Source organism: Lepidothrix coronata, unplaced genomic scaffold, assembly GCF_001604755.1.
Source record: "Lepidothrix coronata isolate B3197 unplaced genomic scaffold, Lepidothrix_coronata-1.0 Scaffold278, whole genome shotgun sequence".
Taxonomy (NCBI): Eukaryota; Metazoa; Chordata; class Aves; order Passeriformes; family Pipridae; genus Lepidothrix; species Lepidothrix coronata.
This window is the reverse complement of record NW_016690458.1, coordinates 300,151-318,657: the sequence shown is the minus strand read 5'-3', so window position 1 is coordinate 318,657 and position 18,507 is coordinate 300,151. Positions and strand designations below refer to the sequence as shown.

Here is an 18,507-nt window from a genome sequence, read left to right as displayed (position 1 = left end):
CTTCTCAATTTGAAAATTCATAATATTTTAATACAGACATACTTAACAGAATATGATCACTTACCTGCCACGCTACAATTCTAGAAAGGCAATCTAAAAATTAAAATATGACTAGACAGCCTGATAACTCATAGTTAGCATAAACAGAGAACAGATGACTTGTAACAACAAACAAAGAATTTCTGAAGGCTGTACCTTGATAGGTTTATTAAAATCTCCACCACAGAACGTCTGCAAGGGAACACTGAACTTCCTCCAGCATGGATTTAAGTTGTTCTTGATCACCTTAAAAAAATTTCAGCATAATGTCATGTGAGGGATGCAGCATGCAAGTCACTAAGAAACATGACATGAGGGCTCTGCATGGCAAGCTGAGAACAGCCTCAGTCAGTTCAACCCTGACATGTATCGAGAGCCAAGCAACAGCTCTGTCAGAAATAAAAGACAGATGTTCAGGGTTAAGTTCAATTTGAGAGCCAAGACAACCTAACAGCTCAACCCACGAAAAGGGAGGAGAGTCACTCTTCTCACTTGCTGTCTGTGGTCAGGCTCCTCACTCAGCAGCTTCATCCAGTAAACAGGCAGCAAATAAAGAATTTGCTGCAGGCTCAGTTAGCAGAATTCCTTTTCATAGGGTACAACTTTCTCTGCAAACCCGGTGCAAAGCATGACCAGGAGTGGGACTCCCACTCTCAGTAGGAATTAACTGTCTGATCATCTCAGGAAAAACACTGTGTGGAAATACTACCTCTGATCTGTACACGAGCTGCCATGTTCCAGCATCACCCTGCTTGTAAAACTCCAGAAACGGATCTGATTTACCTAAGAAATCCTGCAAACAAAAACCCAGCAGAAGTCATCACATTTTATCCAAAATGAGTAAAGAGTTGGCTCATCAGTACACAATACTTCAAACAAAGCACAAAGTCAAACAAACTATACATTTGTTTTCTTTCCTTACTTTTATTTTTCTCTTTCAAACTGCTGCACTTTATAAATCATCAGAATTTATCAGTTCAGTTCCAAGACCATGTTTGTCACTGTATAAATCACATCATTTTGCTGACTGAGAAGTTAGGTCACTAAATCCCTGGATTGGTCTTTGGCTTCAAATAACAATGAGCAGCACACCTAAATTTCCATCTTTTCTTCTTTAATGAAAATACAGAAAGATCACTTTACAGCTACAGTACTCAGCGAAGACAATTATGTAGCCAAACTCTATTAATATACATAATGTTCCAAAGCCAAATTAATGCCCCAAAACCTAAACCTGGCAGTTGAGTTTCTGGTTTGACACTGTGGTTTCCAACATGAAATTGTGTCTCCAGTTGACTGCACTGTAAGTAACACGCATAGATTACTGTCTTAGCTGAATGTCTGCAAACACGGAGAGGTTCCTGGACAAAAGGCACAAACTGTAACTACTACAGAAGCATGCAATGTAATTTTTAAAAAGTCAATACCTTTTTGTCCAAGTTTTGGGCTTCAATTTCTAGGTACACAACCCTGGTATCTTTAATCTCCTCTGCTGAAATCTGTGCCACAGAAATTTAGGGGTAAAAAAAAATTAAACAAGAGATCAGAGTTCTGCTCATACTTTGTCCGTGAAAGAAACTCTTAACACAAAACCAGAAATGCCGCTTTGTCCCAGCCAATATATGAAAGAGTTTTCCCCACAAAACCCTTATTTACCGTAATAGTGCCCTTCCCTGCTGGCTTTCCCGGCTTCAATTCCAGCGGTCGAGTGAACACAGAGCTGGACACAACCTAAGGTTAAAAGACAGATAATCTAAATATCAAGTTAGACAGAGGGCAAAGAATTCTTCTTCAGGTGCAAAATTTTCAAACTCTCCTAAAAGTTCTAAGAAGATTTAAATGCATTACCAACAGTGACAGACATAAGTTTGTGCTTCTGAATGGCTACACAGTCTGAAAGTTATCTTCTCTCACTATCCAGGAAACATATCTCCAAAGTTAACTGTAAGATGCCCACAAACACATCTCCAAAGTTAACTGTAGCCGTCTAGTTTTGCTGCCTCTGTGACACAAGAGCCAAAAAGCTACAAAAACCAGAAAATAGTATTAAATTTATTGAGTCTTTCTTTAATAAATGTGAGCCCCACTTTTCTTCTCCTACCTCACTATACAAACCCCTCCTCAGGAAACAAGTACCGAATCTCCAGCAGTCTTATTTCCTCAAAGTTACTGCCTGATGGTCCCTTTGTGCAAAGGAAGCTCCATGAGAGCTCTCCAAGCTCTCTTGTTTCCTTACTCCCAAACTGCCTTTGGTGCTACAAGTGCCTCCTAAGTTAAGCCACTAATTACACATCATGTGTATTTCTAACCTTCACTTTGTGATTGACACAATGATTTTTCTAACTATGTTCAACAGTAACGCAAACTAACATGTTTAACAGTGTGTTTTCAAATTTGAATGTGTACAAAGCCTTTGATAAAGCAGATATTCACCTAATTTTTCATAACATACCCAACTCTTGCTGCTACTTTGTAGATCATTTGACACACCTCCACATACCTGTCCCAGCGTGCACTCAATCCCTCCCAGGTAGTCATCATCATTTAAATCCAAGGTCTTGTTATCGATGTCATACACACCGAATTTCAGCTTCTGCACTTTCTCAAAGTAGTAATCCACAACCAGTTTCTTGCAGAATTCAGGGTCTTGGCAGTTCTTGATCCTCTCCGTGCGATCCAGCTGCACAAACACACAGGAGCAAAGCTGTTAATGGCGAGGAAGAAGCTCACGTTCTCCCACACAGCTTTTTACTCGCACCGGGTGAACCAGGCACCAGCAGGGCTACACACGCCCGACCACACCTCGTGTTTGGAGATGAACCAGGCTGACCGATGGCTCACCAGGAAAGGAAACGGCACTGGAAAATAAACATTAATGTATGGGAAAATTCTGACAATGAGGGGGAAAAAGTTGGTGAAACACTGTATTCTGGAGTGTGTGCTCTGGGGCAGGTTATACTGTAACAGGCAAACGAACCTCCTGATGCAACTCTGAGCAAAAGAGCGAGCGACTAACAAAACCACTGCAGGTTTGAGCGTGGGCAACAGGACTGCTCACCAACTGAAAATCCGAATTCAGCGTGTCACACACTCGGCTAGGAAAACCTGCGGGATGGAAAGGGGGAGACCGGGCGCGTTCGGGCCGCTCTTACCTCAGCCCAGCGGCCGCCCCCCGCATCCTGCAGCAGGACGCAGAGCGGGTCCGACCTGGAGCGCAGGTCCTTGTCGAGGAGGCTGCGGCAGGACACGGACAGCTCCACCCGGGACACGCAGGCGGCCATCTGCGGGCAGAGCAGAGCAGAGCGGAGCGGAGCGTCAGGGGCGCGGCCCGGCCGGGGCGGGGCCCCGCGGTACCGGCGCTGCGGGCACGGACCCTCCCGCCCCTCCCGCCCCCGGGCACGGGCAGCGCCCGGGCACAGAGACCGGGCACAGAGAGAGCCCGGGCACAGAGAGCTTCCGAGCACAGAGAGCCCGGGCACAGAGAGAGCCCGCCGCGCCCCCGGCACAGAGAGACCCTGGGCACAGAGAGAGCCCGGGCACAAGAGAGAGCCCGGGCACAAGAGAGAGCCCGCCGCGCCCCCCGGCTCGCCCCGCCGCCGTCCCTCGGCTCCTGTATCCACCTATTCCTGCCGGGCTCTGCCTGTCGCTCCCGCTGCCCCCGCAGGGCCCGTCCCTCTGCCCCGGTGCCGCTCCTCCAGCAGAGGAGCCCCTTCTCCGGGGCCGGCGCTCACAGCCCCGCGCAGGGACAGGGACAGGGACAGGGACCCCGGAGAGTCGAGACTCGCCCCTCGCGGTGGGAGCTCCGCCAGAGCCCCCCCTGCCTGCAGGGACCCCCCATGGAAACCACGGAGCACCCGTGCTCTGCCCTGCTCTCTTCCGAAAAACCTTAACATCAGCCCGTGACCGGGGATTAACTACGTGTTATTGCACATGGAACTGCAGACGCTTCTGTTCGAGGAACAGCTCTAATTCTCAAAACGGAATTCAGAAGGCAAACCTTCAAGCATCAAAACATTACAGAGACTGGACAGTTTGAAGGCTCTAACAAATGCTTTAAATGGGAACACTTCATAGAGAAGTTCCTTTGGAGTTTGGAAAATAAGCAATTATTTGTTTGGTCTTTCTAGTACTCGAGTATCCCATGGCTTTCTCATACTTGCAGGGTGTAAATATTTATCTTGAAGAGATGAAGAGATTGCACAACCTTTAATCCCTTGGACATCCCAGTCTGCAATCTGCCCTGGACAGATGTTAACGACGTCACTTAATACACCAGTGCACGGCACTCAGATGCTCCAGAATGGTGGCAGCACAAAACCAGCACTCAGTAAGAATTAGCAAAGCTTTAGGCTAAGACAATCATAGTTCAGCTTCAGCTTTCAACTAAGGTCATCATCATATCATCTGTTTTAAAGCCAGCATTTTCAAAGAGGCTTGTTTGAAGGAGTCTGGTCAACTGTTCAAACTACTGGCTGGAGCCATCCATCTTCCATTCAGTTGCCTTCAACCTCAAATAAGATTCACAGAAGAAACCATTACCTTTAATAAATACATTTATCCTAAAATCCCAAGTCACAAGTACCAGGTTTTTTCTTCATCCACACATGCCATTCCACCAGACCAGCTTACATCTCACACAGCCTCACATCTGCGCACTCTGCGGTTCCACACGACCCTACAAATTTGTACAACACCCGCTGACAACAAGGAAGGTCAGGATATCCAGTCTGGGCTCCCCTGCCAACATTTTGCCTCTGTTTTCCTCTACTACCACAGACATTTCTGTACTAACAGGAGGCACCTTTCCTCTCCACTAGAGCTGAAAGGATCAGGAGTAAAGTCAACCTCAAAGAAACAGCCCCCCATAAGCTTTAGATCCCCAATCAGCTGTGGTCCCTTTCTGGGAGGAAGCCACTACTGCAGGTCTCAAGATGCACTCAGAACAAGCCTGTACATATTTATTCCATGTTACAAAGACTCCAAAAAGGAAGAGTCTGAGATGGGAACTGTTAAGCCACACAATGAAGCCAGCAGGTGAAGGGATGCAAGTTCTCAAACCCAATCACCTCTCATCTGCTACTTGAGTCTCTTCTCCAGGTCAGGAGCAATAAAATCATAAAAATACATCACTTTCAAGGATTTGTCTTTCAGTACCCTAATACTCAGAAGCCTGTCCCATCCAACTGTTTTGGATTTAGTAATGGCAAAGGATTTCCCTTGAAACACAGCCCAGATGTTCGGCTGAAGTCCTGGGGAAGTTACAAACCACAAGGACTCCTTTCCCACTGTATCTCCTTGCTCTATCCAGAGATCAAAGAGCACTGGTTGGTGCACATGACAACTGAAACCCAAGAGAGCACAGCCAGGCCAGCTGTTGGGAGTGACTGAGCAGGAGCTGTCCTTCTAATCAGCTGTACTCCTTCCTCATCAACTCAGGGGATAACAAGAAAGTGGCTTTAACAACTACAGACAGAATCCTTACAGAATGAAGAAGGATGGCTCCTTAAGAGACTCGGATAAAAAAATTCATGTTTAATCTGAAAACATCAGTTTGAACCTCAGCCAGCAATTGTTTCTATATTACTGCCCATGGATGTCCTCAAAGAGCCCACACAACCTTCTTTTCACTTCACAGCTTTCCAAACACACTGTATGATGTTCTCCAGTATCAATCCATTCCTTGAATAACAGCAGAAGAAAACCCTGATCATAGACATCCCAGCAGCAAGAGTGAGGAGTAGTTGGTCTGTTAAGACACAGCATCCATTTCAGCCAAGCCTGAAGATCTGCTTAGCCCCCACTTAGGCAACTTCGCCCAGTCACTCTGCTCATGCACTTACTGAGCAGCATAAATCTCTGGAAACCTGCCTGCATCTGACAAGATCAAAAAAATCAAAAGCATCCCTAAACACACATACAAAAAAACCAAATGGAAAGAAAAAATAGTGAAGTTCCTCAGCAATTAGGAAAACTAGCCCCAACTTCAGTTATCAGTGATTTTTAAACAGGATTTCATTATGATAATATGGGCTCAAATTTTCTCTTTTCCTCCCTAAAGCAAGATTTCTGGAATTTGCTTTCATTTTCACAGTAAACTGTAATTTACTATAGTAATTGCATCTTTCTAAAAAAAACTGAATAGTTCATCCTAAATGAAAGTCAATCAGTTGACTTTCATCTCCGCCCTTCTCCACAAAGTCCCAGTTCCCTTCCTCCGAGAGGAGTGACCATCCCAAAAGCTTTGAAAACACCAGCAACTAGTCCTTGGACTCAGAACCACCCCAGCCCTAATCCCCTCTCCCCATTCCTCTTTCAGCCTGTGATGCTTTCTTTGTGTTCTGCACTTCCACACAACCCTGCAACAGCATCCTGGCATTTCATCACTGGGAGCTGCCCCGCTGGCACGTGCCAGCTCCCTCCCAGAGACAAGCACAGGGATCAGCAGGTGCTTCACCACTTACCAGAGCTGTGCAATGGCCACGCCACGACAGAAAGGCTCCAGTGGTTACTAAGCTCGAGCAGTGCACGAAGGCTCTCATCTCAGGCTAAGCACACATTTGGTGTAATTAAACTGAAAGAACCCGGGGGTGTATTATTTTTATTAACAGCCTTCCTTTCTTCCTCATCTACACTCAAGAACACCGATTGCATTCAGCCTGCACACTCGAATCAACAGTTCAAAATCACATTTCATGTTGTTTCCCTGGGTTTTCAGAGAGCACCCTTATTTATATCCATTCATACACACAAAATAAGTTTAGCTTTTAGACCTGCAACAATATTTATGATGAAAGAATATTCACATTTGTTGCAACGTTCAATTTTTTCTATTTTCCAACAGTTCCAGAAATTCTAAAATGCATTGATTTCTTATTTACCCCTCACAGCCATCCTTGATAACTAATATTGATGTCTACTATTTGAACCTTCTGTTTTACAGATGACAGTGAATATTTCCCAAGCAAAATCAGCAGCTAAAGCAAACTGCTTTCCATAAAGGTATCACATTTCATTTATAAAGGATTTATTACAGATCAGCTTGCAATAATGACAGTTTAACAATCTCCAACTTGACTGCCACTGGCAGATTAAAGTACAGCACGGTCTGGAAGTCACAAAACTATTCCAGACACAGAAATTCAGTTTGCCAAGTAGAAATGGACTCCAAAAGTTATAATAAATTCAAATTCTATTTGAAATACAGAAAACAGAGCTACTGGCTACATCCCAGCACAGCGGGTTCAAAGGAAAAGGCAGCACAAGCAAGCCACCAGGTAAGTGCTGTTGGTCAAGACAGCCTGTAAAATCACAACTGTGGTCATGTTACACCCCCATGAACAACAGTTACACTGACAAAAGCCACACACATCTGATCCAGTGCTCCCACAGCTCGGGGAGCTCCCTGGTGAGAGGCATCACCTGTGAAGCTTCATCTTGAGCCAAATTCTGTACATCACTTCCTCAAGGGAAGGTTCCAAACCTCAGCTTCAGATCCATCAAACACCTCTATTTTTTCCCTTTAGTTAGAACTGCACATGATATAACACCACATTTTGAAGAAAAAAATAATACGTTACCCATGTTATCCCTACAAACTCTAGAGCAAAATGCTATTCCTAGAAATCTGCAAGCACACACTCCAGAGAAGTCTTTCACTGCCCAACCAGGATGTCATTCCCACTTACTCAAGTACAACACAGACTAGGTACACGTTAAGAAGTGCCCAGACAACCAAACTGAGGTCCAGTTTAAAAATTCAAAATCATTTTCACTGTGCATACCACCCTGTAAAGATGACCATAAACTTCAACAGCTGTGTAATACACATGGAAAGATAAATCTCATCTTTCCAACAGAGCTGTTCTACACCAAAATGAAACGCAGCAGTAAAGAAGTCGGTCCTAAATAATCAAAGCAGGCCCAGAAAATGCTACATTCTAGGAAAATCACATAGGACACCTATGCTACCCATTCAGAAGAATAAGGAATTACCTGCTACTTCCTCAAGTTTCTTAAAAGCATTTCAGAACTTCCAACCCTTTTCATGTTTTTCATCTTTCTGCAAAAAAGCAACTTCCTTTCTCATAGAAAAGAACATTCTCCAACATAAAGAAAATCAACACATAGACAAGTCTAATATTAAATTTATTATTCCCTTAGTGATTCGGTTTAACCAAAGCTTAAAAGCAAGTCAAATGTAAGAGAAGAAAGAACTGTGTACCTATAGATGAAGAAAACTCCAAAACAACAGTGATTAAGTTTTAGCTGTTCTAGTTCAGAGCTTTGGAGAGTCTTGCATTTCCCCAAAATGACACATATGGGTGCCTGAAACATAAACTTCTCTGTACTTACCCCTTGTGTAGGAGTGTCACCATTTAGTCAATTAAGGACCAAGTGTTGGACTGCCTAAGGTGAGAATTATTGAATTACATCATTTGTTTGATACACTTCCACCCCTCAGGAAGCCTGAAGGTCAGAGGCTCCCCTTTAGGCTGGGGAGGACAAGGTGAAGACAGCAAGCACAGGGTGAGAAGGGCATTGTGACTTGAATCACCTCAGCAAGGCAGCTCACAGAACCCCCCGAATCGCTCAGAGGACAAGAAAAACATAACAATTCATGGCATCAAACACCATCAGCAGCATTTTTAGTAGTGCCAGGAGTGATGTCTCCTGGAGAGCAAACATTAGCACTATCACTGAACACAGCCTTGCAGATCAGCCTGGTTTTGCTGCCCCGAGATGAAATCCAAGCAGGGATTCAGCACAAGAAAACCTGCATTTTGTTCCCATTTAATCACACTGAGAAATTCTCATCAGCTACAGAACGCTGTAGAGGATATCCAACAGGCTCTATTTCAGCATACATCACATATTAGACATTAATTTAACACCTTGGTTAACTCAAGCTCGAGGCTTTAGTGCACGTGCTCCAGTGCTTTCCAGTGAGCTCGCTCAGTCCTGGACTGAACACAGCTCCTGCCTTACGTTCTGCTTTCAAACTCTGCACAGACATCAGCAATCCTGCCAGCAGTGTGTGCCAAATGCAGTTCTCATCATCTTGGCCTTATGCTGCCCAACAACTCCAGAAACAAACCCAACACATGTAATACAGCATCCCAGGTAATTAACCTTGCACTTCCCAAAAACCTAATGTCCCTTCATCCTTGTCTATTGCTTAGTTTAATCCCATGTCTTGCAGCTATCACCCAACTTTCTTCAAAACAGCTTCTCTCTTTTTTCTGCTGTGATCCCAGAATGTGCAGACCAGCAGAAGCAATGCTTTTTTCCCATTACTAGTTCAATTTTCAGGGGGCAGCCTGTTACATTTTGGTTTTTGATAATACAAAGCTACTTCTGGTGTTAAGGTCAGCATGACTTTCTAAATCTATTATCAAAATAAAAATTCTAATTTGATCCTCCTTTTCTGAGTCCTGTAAGGGTCTAGAAGAAATCATATAGCCAGGTTTGTACTACTAGATGCACTAAAATGCATCTTTATTTTAAACTGAGATTAAGAGAGTCTAATGAGAAAGACCACAGTCCACAGATTTTATTCGTCAATAAAGGCTTTTTCTAGCACACCAGCTCTTCCATGGGCCACAGAGCCTTGTCCCACAGCCCCAGAAGCTCTGCAGAAAATATAAATGGCTACAATTTTTTCTGCCAGTTCATTATTCCTGGTGGTTTGCAGTGGGGATGGTTAAGATCAACATCACTACAGGTCAGGACACTCACTCTTCTCCATACTGTGTACCAAGCTATCTGTCACCACACATAAAAGAGGGTTAATTAACTTATTACAAATTTGACATATAACCTGAAACAAAAGGCATCTCCTAATTGTTATAAAAGATAGAGAACAGTGAATACTATTAAGAACACCTTTCCAAACTGCTCTGGAAGCTGGATTCAGTCCTGGTACAGAGAGCCTATGGTTCATCAGACATTAATTGCAGGGACGAGAGCTCCCAGGGAGGACAGGCCCGTGTTTCCCACAGGGTGATGCAGAGGAGAGCAGCAGGACAGCCCAGCCCCGAGCTCTGGACTGGACTGCAGGCCTCGTGCCAACAGCTCATCGACTGCCACACACCTCGGGGGCTGCACAACTCACACAAGTCACAACTGGCTCTGCTCACTGAGTTGTCTGCTGCACAGACCCACTGAGGAGGCAAAGCTCCCATTTATAATAATAACAAGCTTAGAACAGTTTAAAAAAAAAAAAAAGCTAGAATAAAAAAAAATCACAAATGGGAATGTAATTACCAGCAAAAAATGCAAACAAGAACTTGAGTCAATTCATCTTCCTTACTGCAGCTTTGCCCCCTCAAGGAACAAAAGCCAAGTACCAACTCCAAGAAACCAAGACCTTCGTCTACAAATTCACCTTTACACTGTTCCATGTTCACTGCTAACTTATACACCGTTAATATCCCCCTTAATCAAAACTGACAAGCTCAAAGAAATGCCTATGCATGCCTCTACTATATATATATTCCCTCCTTTTCTGAGAAATAAGTAAAGAAACTGATAGGTCAGAAAGGAAATTATTTCGAATACTAGTTTGGAACATACTAAATTACAAAGAGGTTCATATTAACACCTGAACTTCAGCAAAACCTGTTGCTTTTTCCAACCTCTTCATGCAAAGAAAACATGTTTAAAAGTTCATCATAGCATTAAGTAGCAGAATATCAAAACCCATTTCCTTGAAAAACTAACTTAAAGGAGCTTGGGGCTTTGAAGTCAATCACTGGATTTAAGCTGCAATCCTAAAGGTGCTCACTGACTCTTCCCAAAAAGTAAGATTTTTTTCCCATTCCTTTCATATTTACTCAACCACTTTTTCTTTCCCCTCACCATGATTCTCAGGTATTTATTACTGTAACATAAAGAAAAACTTAACTGAAAAACAGACTTAAAAGCTCAACCACAGTGACCTTTGTAAAAGCCCCAAACATGTATTTTACATTGCAAGTCATCTTTGCCTTTCTGGAGTAAGCTCTTGTTCTTTCCCTCAGAACTCCAGCTATTTCCACCTCAGGCACAAACAGCCAAACATTCTGTCCCATGCCCCTGGCAGATCCAGCTGGCGAGGACTAAATCTTCCACTTTTTAGTCCAAAGTCAAGCTGAGAGCAAAGACTCCACCATGCTCATCCTCTTTGGTTCTTCAACTCCACTGCAGCATCACCTGCAAGTACCTCACACACCATTCCCTGACACGCACCCACCATTCCTGAAGTGATGTCTTGGCTCTCATTCTGCCAATCCCTTTCACACCCTCTACCCTTCCCAAAGGCTGGAAACCTAAACCTAAACCACCCTGGACTCACACTACAGCCACACGATTTTACCCCCTTGCCCAAAACTAGCCATAGTATCCCACAAGTGACTCCAAGGCAGAAGTTCATTCAGTCCATCTGCCCAGACCAGTACATGCTGTGCCAACAGCATGAGTTCAAAATAAGACTAAAAATAAATATGCCAACAACACAGTTTACTGACCTTTGCTGCTTTATCAAATTCATATGAAGAATTTTGGTAGCCACATAATACCAACAGCCACTTGGTCAATGAAAAGCTTGCCATGCTTTCTTGGTTCTATTCCACTTGCTGAATGATCACCTGAAATGGCTGAGAGACTCCAGAGGAATTCTTTAGACTATTCTCAGTTGCCTTGCAGCTACTACTGCACAGTGACAACTCTTGCCTAAAAACTTAGTAAGGACATAAAGCAGAAGTGATCTTTCAACTTCTCACACCTTACAGAATCACATTATCCCTTCACATTATATAATTCAGGCTTTCTTCTTCAGGGTCTTTAATCTTGAATCTAGCTCATGAAATATAATCTGGGAAAAAAACCTTAATACTGCTTCTGCAGTACTCCCAAGAAATTGATTTCTTTGATTTATTCAGGGCAAGTTGAGGCTTTCTAATTCCAACACTTTCAGTTCTTCTTTCTCCTTTTGAGTATATGCTTTTTTTTAAATTCACACTCCCAGACTATTTTTCTGCCACTCTCACCATTTGCAGTATGAACATCCTAACTTCTCCATCCTATTCTGCTGCAGAATGATGCTTTGAAACAGAAGAATCTAAAAAATCCACCACCACAAAACCTGACATCAAGGAAGTCGAATAAAAGAAAGGATATGGCAAGGGCTTTTAAAAGTTGTTTTTTCTTTCCCCCACCCAGACTAACAATAGAACAATATAAAAGCCACAAACACCAAACTGACCTCGTGTTCCCTTTCTGCTCTGTTCCAGATGCCAGTGTACCTTCCCAGAAGCACAAACCCATTACAAAAATGGATTCAAGCCATTCCACTTGTCTCAGAGCCAAGTGGGCCAAAATGACCACACAGTCTCCCTGCATTAAGGGAGATTCCACGAATGCAGACAGACAGCTATTTCCTCAAGTGCTTCTTCCGTGTCTGCCATCGGTCTGTGCACTGCGACACCTTACAACCTATACCCCGAAGAAGCCCGTTGTCAGTAGGTTTGAATTTGCTACAAAGGTGTTCCACACCCTTTGGAAAGCATGCCTCTGCCAGCCAAGCCCCTGGAAACCCTACAACTCCCACCAGTGAGCATCTTTCGTTTCTCACAGTTCCAACAATTTTTTAATGAATATGACCGAACTGAGGCAGACAGAATTCTCCAAGCAAAAACCTCTCTGATGAAAAACCTAGAGTAAATTTAACCGCTGTAAAAGCAGGAATTAAATTACATTCCCTCTAAGCAGAGAGACTTGGAGTTATCACCATCAGGTGAACCTGGAAGCTCGGGTCCCAGTCTGCAGAGCAGTGCCTGCCTGCAGCCAGAGCCAGGACGTGCATCCCTGACGCCGGCTGTTCATCGCAGCGCCTTCACCAACAGGGCTTCTCTGGGCACCTGATGCAGCAGCAGAGGGATCTGAGACCACAGAAAGATGAAAACAGTACCTGTGAGCTGCTCAGAAACACTCAAAAACCCCCAGGTTCTTCCTACCTTTTCAAGCCTAAACAAGCCACAGGGGAAGTTTATACACTACACCACCCACCGTGCCTGGGGCAGAACTCCAGGGATTCCTCTCACCTTTCACACTAACAACTAAATGATCCTCACTCACATCACTGCACTGAAATAGCTGGTATTTCACAGAGCTATAACATTATCTGCAGACTCATTAGGAGTCATAGTAAATTCACTTACTATTTTGTTTAAAACAAAGCACTTTAGGTTTCAGAAAACTTTTTATTTTTGCTCCTTGAAGTTATTTTTACAGGCCCAACTGAGGACAAAATTTAATAAAAGAAATGGCACAAGCCATCCAGCAGAAGGAAAAGACAGTCTTTTGCTCCTGGAGTCATTAAAGTAGCCAAATATTAACTACTCATTCAAAGAAATAGCATGACATAGTGTTTGTGCTGCAAAGAAGAAATGCCACTGGATTATCATCTGAACAAAAATACAGTGTCAGTTATTCAAAGGGAGGGATAAATGTCCACATGACAAAAAAGGCCTTCAAAAAATTCAGAACATTTGTGCAGCAGGTCATGGTGTTGTGTATGCAATTTTCTACATATATTTGAAAGGCTTTTTTCTTTAAGAGATGCACCCAGTTTAAATGCTTTATATATACACTGACTTAAGTGACAACTACAGTTGTCTTTAAAAACCTTAGGAAAGACAACCAAAAACTAGTGTGATTTACAACCTAAGAAAACACACAACAGTGCAGGGCTCAAGTTTAACTGTTTAACTCCTTTAGATCAATTACCTGTCTCATACTATTCTGTCATTAACAACTGAATTTACATTTCAGATCAGTTAAAAATTTAACTACTTAGTCACTGGTTTATTGTGCTCTTTTTCACACAAGCTCAGATATGAAGTTTCTGAACCACAAACATTCTTCATTAGATTAGGGCAGCACTTGGTTGTTTTCATTATGATTAAAGTTGAAAGTTTGGCCTCAACCTCTCGATTTCAGCCCTAGTGCCCCTTCCCTGATGTTAATGTTGATGTGCCCTTCAAGTGAGGATGGAAACATTCTGCCACTACCACACTGGTTACTGGGACACAAATTCGCTCCAACACTCCCACACTTACCTCCTGAAAGCACTCAAGTCTATATATGAAGAGCTTGAAGCACTATTACAAACACTCCATTTATTCATGTGACTGGACCTGCAGCACAGAAGGCAGGCTCTGCAGCACTGCTGGAACGGAGTAGGGGAATCCCAGGCAAGTGTAGCAGTGACATTTAACAACTCTGCCTCCCCTCCTTAAGGAACGGTTTCCCGTACAGTCAATGAACTGCCAGTGCCTAATTTTACTTTAATTAGCCTCTTTGCTTTTGTAGCTGGTTGCACTAGTATTGCTCAAGTACACGAAATTTTTAAATTCTGCTCTTGTAAACACTTGCCTAATAATGAAACAGTACCAGCAACCATCATTTTCACTTTAGAGTTGACCTTGGTGTTCAAACAAGCAAGGACTTTCCACATTCCGTGTTCATCTCCCCTCAAAACAAGCAGCAATGCTTTGGTTTTATTGCTAAAAACCATGGTACTTTTGTTTTCATCAAGTTTCATAAAAAGCTCACATTACGACGAACATTTTGGCAAATGCCACCACAGCAAGGTCATGAAACAAAGAGGTGCTACACTGAGGCTTCAAATTTTACTGAAAGAGGTCTTGTGAATGTCATCATAAAAGGCACTCAATCAAAATTACCTAAAAGGATTTCTTTAAGTAGTTTAGGTTCTGACTGGAGTGCTATTTCCCTCCCCTAAATCTGCCTAGAAAGCATTTCTAAGCATGCTACTGTCACACAGAGCAATGATACATCCACATAGTCACATCTAATGGCAAACAGCCAATGTGAAACTATTTGTTCCAAACTCTCAACCTGCTGGCTGGAAGTTCCACCTGCCTTCAGATGGTCAGACACCAGAGTGGTACCATCCAAACTATTCCTTGGTTAACAACACGAAGAGCTCAAGGAGTCACCAGCCTTCCAGCACAAAAAGCCAAGCTATGCCAGCCATAAGAGTTTTAGGCAGGATCAATTCCTATTTCCCCCATACAAGCCTTACAAATCCTTACTTTTCGGTTTTAAACTTCACAGGGAAATTGCACTCCCACTGCAGTGCCCACTGCAGCCCCTGAAGTTATTCCTGGCTGTGATCTGTGATCAATCAGGTCTAATTCACTAGTGATTCATAGCCAAAGAACTCTCAAAAGTTGAGGAAAACCAGTGGGGCTGGTGTAAGAATAGCAAATACAGAGCAACAAAATTGACTTTGTGGAAATCAGACTCATGTTAAAAGAAAGCACATTCCCTGTTTCTGAAAGCTTACTTTAATATATTTGGGAAGCAACCAGTAAGACCATTTGAACTTCAGGCTGGAGACATGAGAACACACAAGAGGGACTGACACAAAGGAGTAAGCTTTGCCTCTGCAGAAGCAGTAAAGGCACTCAGGTCAGAATTCATCTGGCTGCTTCTCCCCAAAGCTGCCACCAAGCTGTGAACATGAACACACACAAACCCGGGAGAAGGATAACAAAGGAAGCTGCACAAAATTGAGCACTGGCGAGTGAAGAGTCCCAGCCAAACCATCCAACACTTGTGTTCAGTCTGGAGCTACAGAAAAGGAACACTCCCAGGGCTGCTTTTCTTCCACAGGTATTGATACCCAGGAGGGAAAAGCATTTAGGTCAAGGAGGTGGGGAGCACTAACAACACCCAAACATTCCACATAGTAACAAATGTCCAAGAAAATTACCAACAAAGCCATCTGTACAGAAAACAAGCTCCGGTTATACCCACCTGTCATGAGAGAGGGAAAGAGCAGTGGGCTCCAGTACACAGCCACAAATCAATGTGCCTACTACCAACCAACAGGTTTGCTGTGGAAAAGGCAAATTCTTGAACCACAATCACATTCTCGCTGCCAAAAACAGATAGGAAGAGAACACCTTGAGGTTACTCTTCCCGCAGGAGCATTTAACAGACATCCTCCCTTCCTCTTCCTTCAGAAGAAAGAGTCATTTGCTCTGTACACAAACTCTAGCTCAGTTTTCCCAAAGCCACAAAAAACCCACAGTCACAGAAGAGAGGGGAACATCAGCAAACCTGCAAAGGAGCAAAGATGAGCAAATGTATTCGGTGTCTCTGCCTCCAGGCCAAAGCAGTTTCTGGAAAACCTTACAACAGAATTTAGCATCTCTCATTTTCTTTTGAAACACCTGCACAACACCTAAAGAAGCAAACTGACATAAAACTAATTTCTGTATGTCTCTAGCTAGACTCAACCTAATTGTTTCCTAATACATCAGTCCAGTTTCAAAACTGCTTCTTTCCAACCAATCATCAATATAGAAACTAGTCTTTTCTTTGCACTAGAATCCATATTAAGCAGGAATTGTAGTTCTTTGGTTCAGGGTCTAATGCACATATCTGAATAATCAGTCTAAACCAACTGCTCTCAAAGAGTGCAGAGGCCACCCAGAGGCTTTAAGTGCTCCCTAACATGCAGCAGTTCCAGTTTTCCAGGCCAGAAGGCCAACACTGTTCAGTGCTCGCTGCTCAACCACCCGCTGAGGGCCAACAGCACCACTGCAGGGAGCAGCAACTTGGGAACCACCCCAGCAGAAGACTGAGGAGGAACAAAATACAACACCTGCAATCATTATCACAGCACTGGTGTGCCCGGGAACTGGAAACATCCTTTTTTGTAGAGTCTACAGTCTTCAGTGCTCCAAACTACTCTCAGCAAAACAAGCTGCTAATCTCACACAGCATAGGCAAGGCCTTGAAGGGCAGTCAGAGCCACCTGGGACTGACCAGCAGGTATGTTTTTCAGAAGGCAGAGTTTCAATGTCATCTGGTGCACAACTACAGTCATTTTTGCATCGATCCTCCTCTCCATTCGCCACAAATTCAGAGCACAGACATTCAAGGAAAACACTACATGCTATGAAAGGAATGCTACTTTAAAAAAAAAGAAAAAAGCATCTTTCAAGTATCTTTAAACCTACAGAGCCTCAAATCTCTCATAAACCTACACTTAGAAAATAGCAACAATTCGTTAATAAAGAACTGGCTTTAATGCTGCCTGTGATATTACAGAATTAACTTGTGTTAACAACAAAAATCTGACTGCAACATTTACGTGTAACTGCTGGAAACTCAGAATTACTAAGTCACACTTTCATCTAACTATTGAAGTTCTTTCATGTAAGTCTCAAGTTTATCATTGACTAATCACATTCATTTCTATTTAGAATGGGACAAAAAAAAGGTATGTTTAACAGAAATCACATTGTGAATGTAACACTTTACCACTTACTTTGTTTCAGCAGTAGTACTCAGACACTAACACTTAAGGAGCTGCTAAAAACATCAACTTAGCCATTGACATAACCACAAGTACCTTCTTTCCATCCCTTGAAGCCATCGGGACACCAGCGTCACCGAGGGTATTGTTCCAAGGAGGTTAAAGCAGGATGTCACTTCCTGACACTCAGAGAGCACTGAGGCCAAAACAACTGGGAATCTGAGCAGCATCCACGAGCCGATTCTGTCTGGTGCTGCCTCTTGCTACCAACCAGCTCCAGGCGTACATGGCAAGGGCAGTTGTGTACCTTCCACACTGGAGTCAGGACCTCAGAGGTCCTACTCCCTAAGGCTGTTCATGAACACAGACATGTGCAAAGCAAGCAATTTTATCAACTCTAGACGTGCAGTCTGTTAATATAAGGGCTTCTCTCATAATTTAGCTCCACGTGCAGTTTTAACACTGCTTCTCACATGAAAGCAAGTTGCTACAGAAAGCTGCTTTTATTTGCATCGACACTTGACAATGAACTTTTCTCCATATATGCTTTAAAGGATCAACCATAACTATTCGAGTCGATGTACTGTTCCTCATACCTACAGAAATTCAAAATATGCTAGGACTTCCTATTTTTTTTCCAAGAGCCTACTCTCAAGGAAGAGGCCATATTTACTACCTAATTTATGCTAAAAGATAAGAAGCATCAACTGCTTGGCAAGATGAAGAACCCCTTCCCCCCCAAATCCTCCATTTAAGCATTCCATTCAAGTCAATGTTTCCAACACCAATGGCTGTTTGTATTGATTTGCACTTTTTTTTCAGATAAGCATTTAAACATCTTTAGTCCACAGAGAAAAATTAAGAATCAGAAAATAAGCGCTTTCCAAAACAAACCTGCAGTTTTAGCAAGTCCAAAGGAACAGGCACACAAGTATATTCCACAGCATATGCCGTGTCTAACCCAAGCACTAAAAACCCTGGATCCACGACCAAGAGGATCCCGATGTGAAATCAAAGACAGTAACACAGAACTGTGTCTCTAATTCCAGACACCTGTAGTTTAATTACATTTCACAACAAGGCAGGCATTGTTGTGATTCATTTGAAAAACAGTTACCACCAGTTCTGGCAGATCA

At 43.2% G+C, this 18,507-nt stretch overlaps 1 protein-coding gene across 4 annotated transcripts in view; it reads right to left on the bottom strand.

The window, feature by feature from the left end:
* Positions 1–18,507, bottom strand: part of CPNE1 (copine 1) — a 43,818-nt gene that overhangs the window by 13,392 nt on the left and 11,919 nt on the right. For all 4 annotated transcript variants that reach the window (XM_017836459.1, XM_017836456.1, XM_017836454.1 and 1 more), the window contains 6 exons: positions 3,192–3,320; positions 2,540–2,719; positions 1,696–1,770; positions 1,467–1,538; positions 749–832; positions 196–285 (listed from right to left, as the gene is read on the bottom strand). In XM_017836459.1, coding sequence (XP_017691948.1) covers positions 196–285; positions 749–832; positions 1,467–1,538; positions 1,696–1,770; positions 2,540–2,719; positions 3,192–3,320 — 630 coding nt within the window. The remainder of the gene's footprint in view (positions 1–195; positions 286–748; positions 833–1,466; positions 1,539–1,695; positions 1,771–2,539; positions 2,720–3,191; positions 3,321–18,507) is intronic.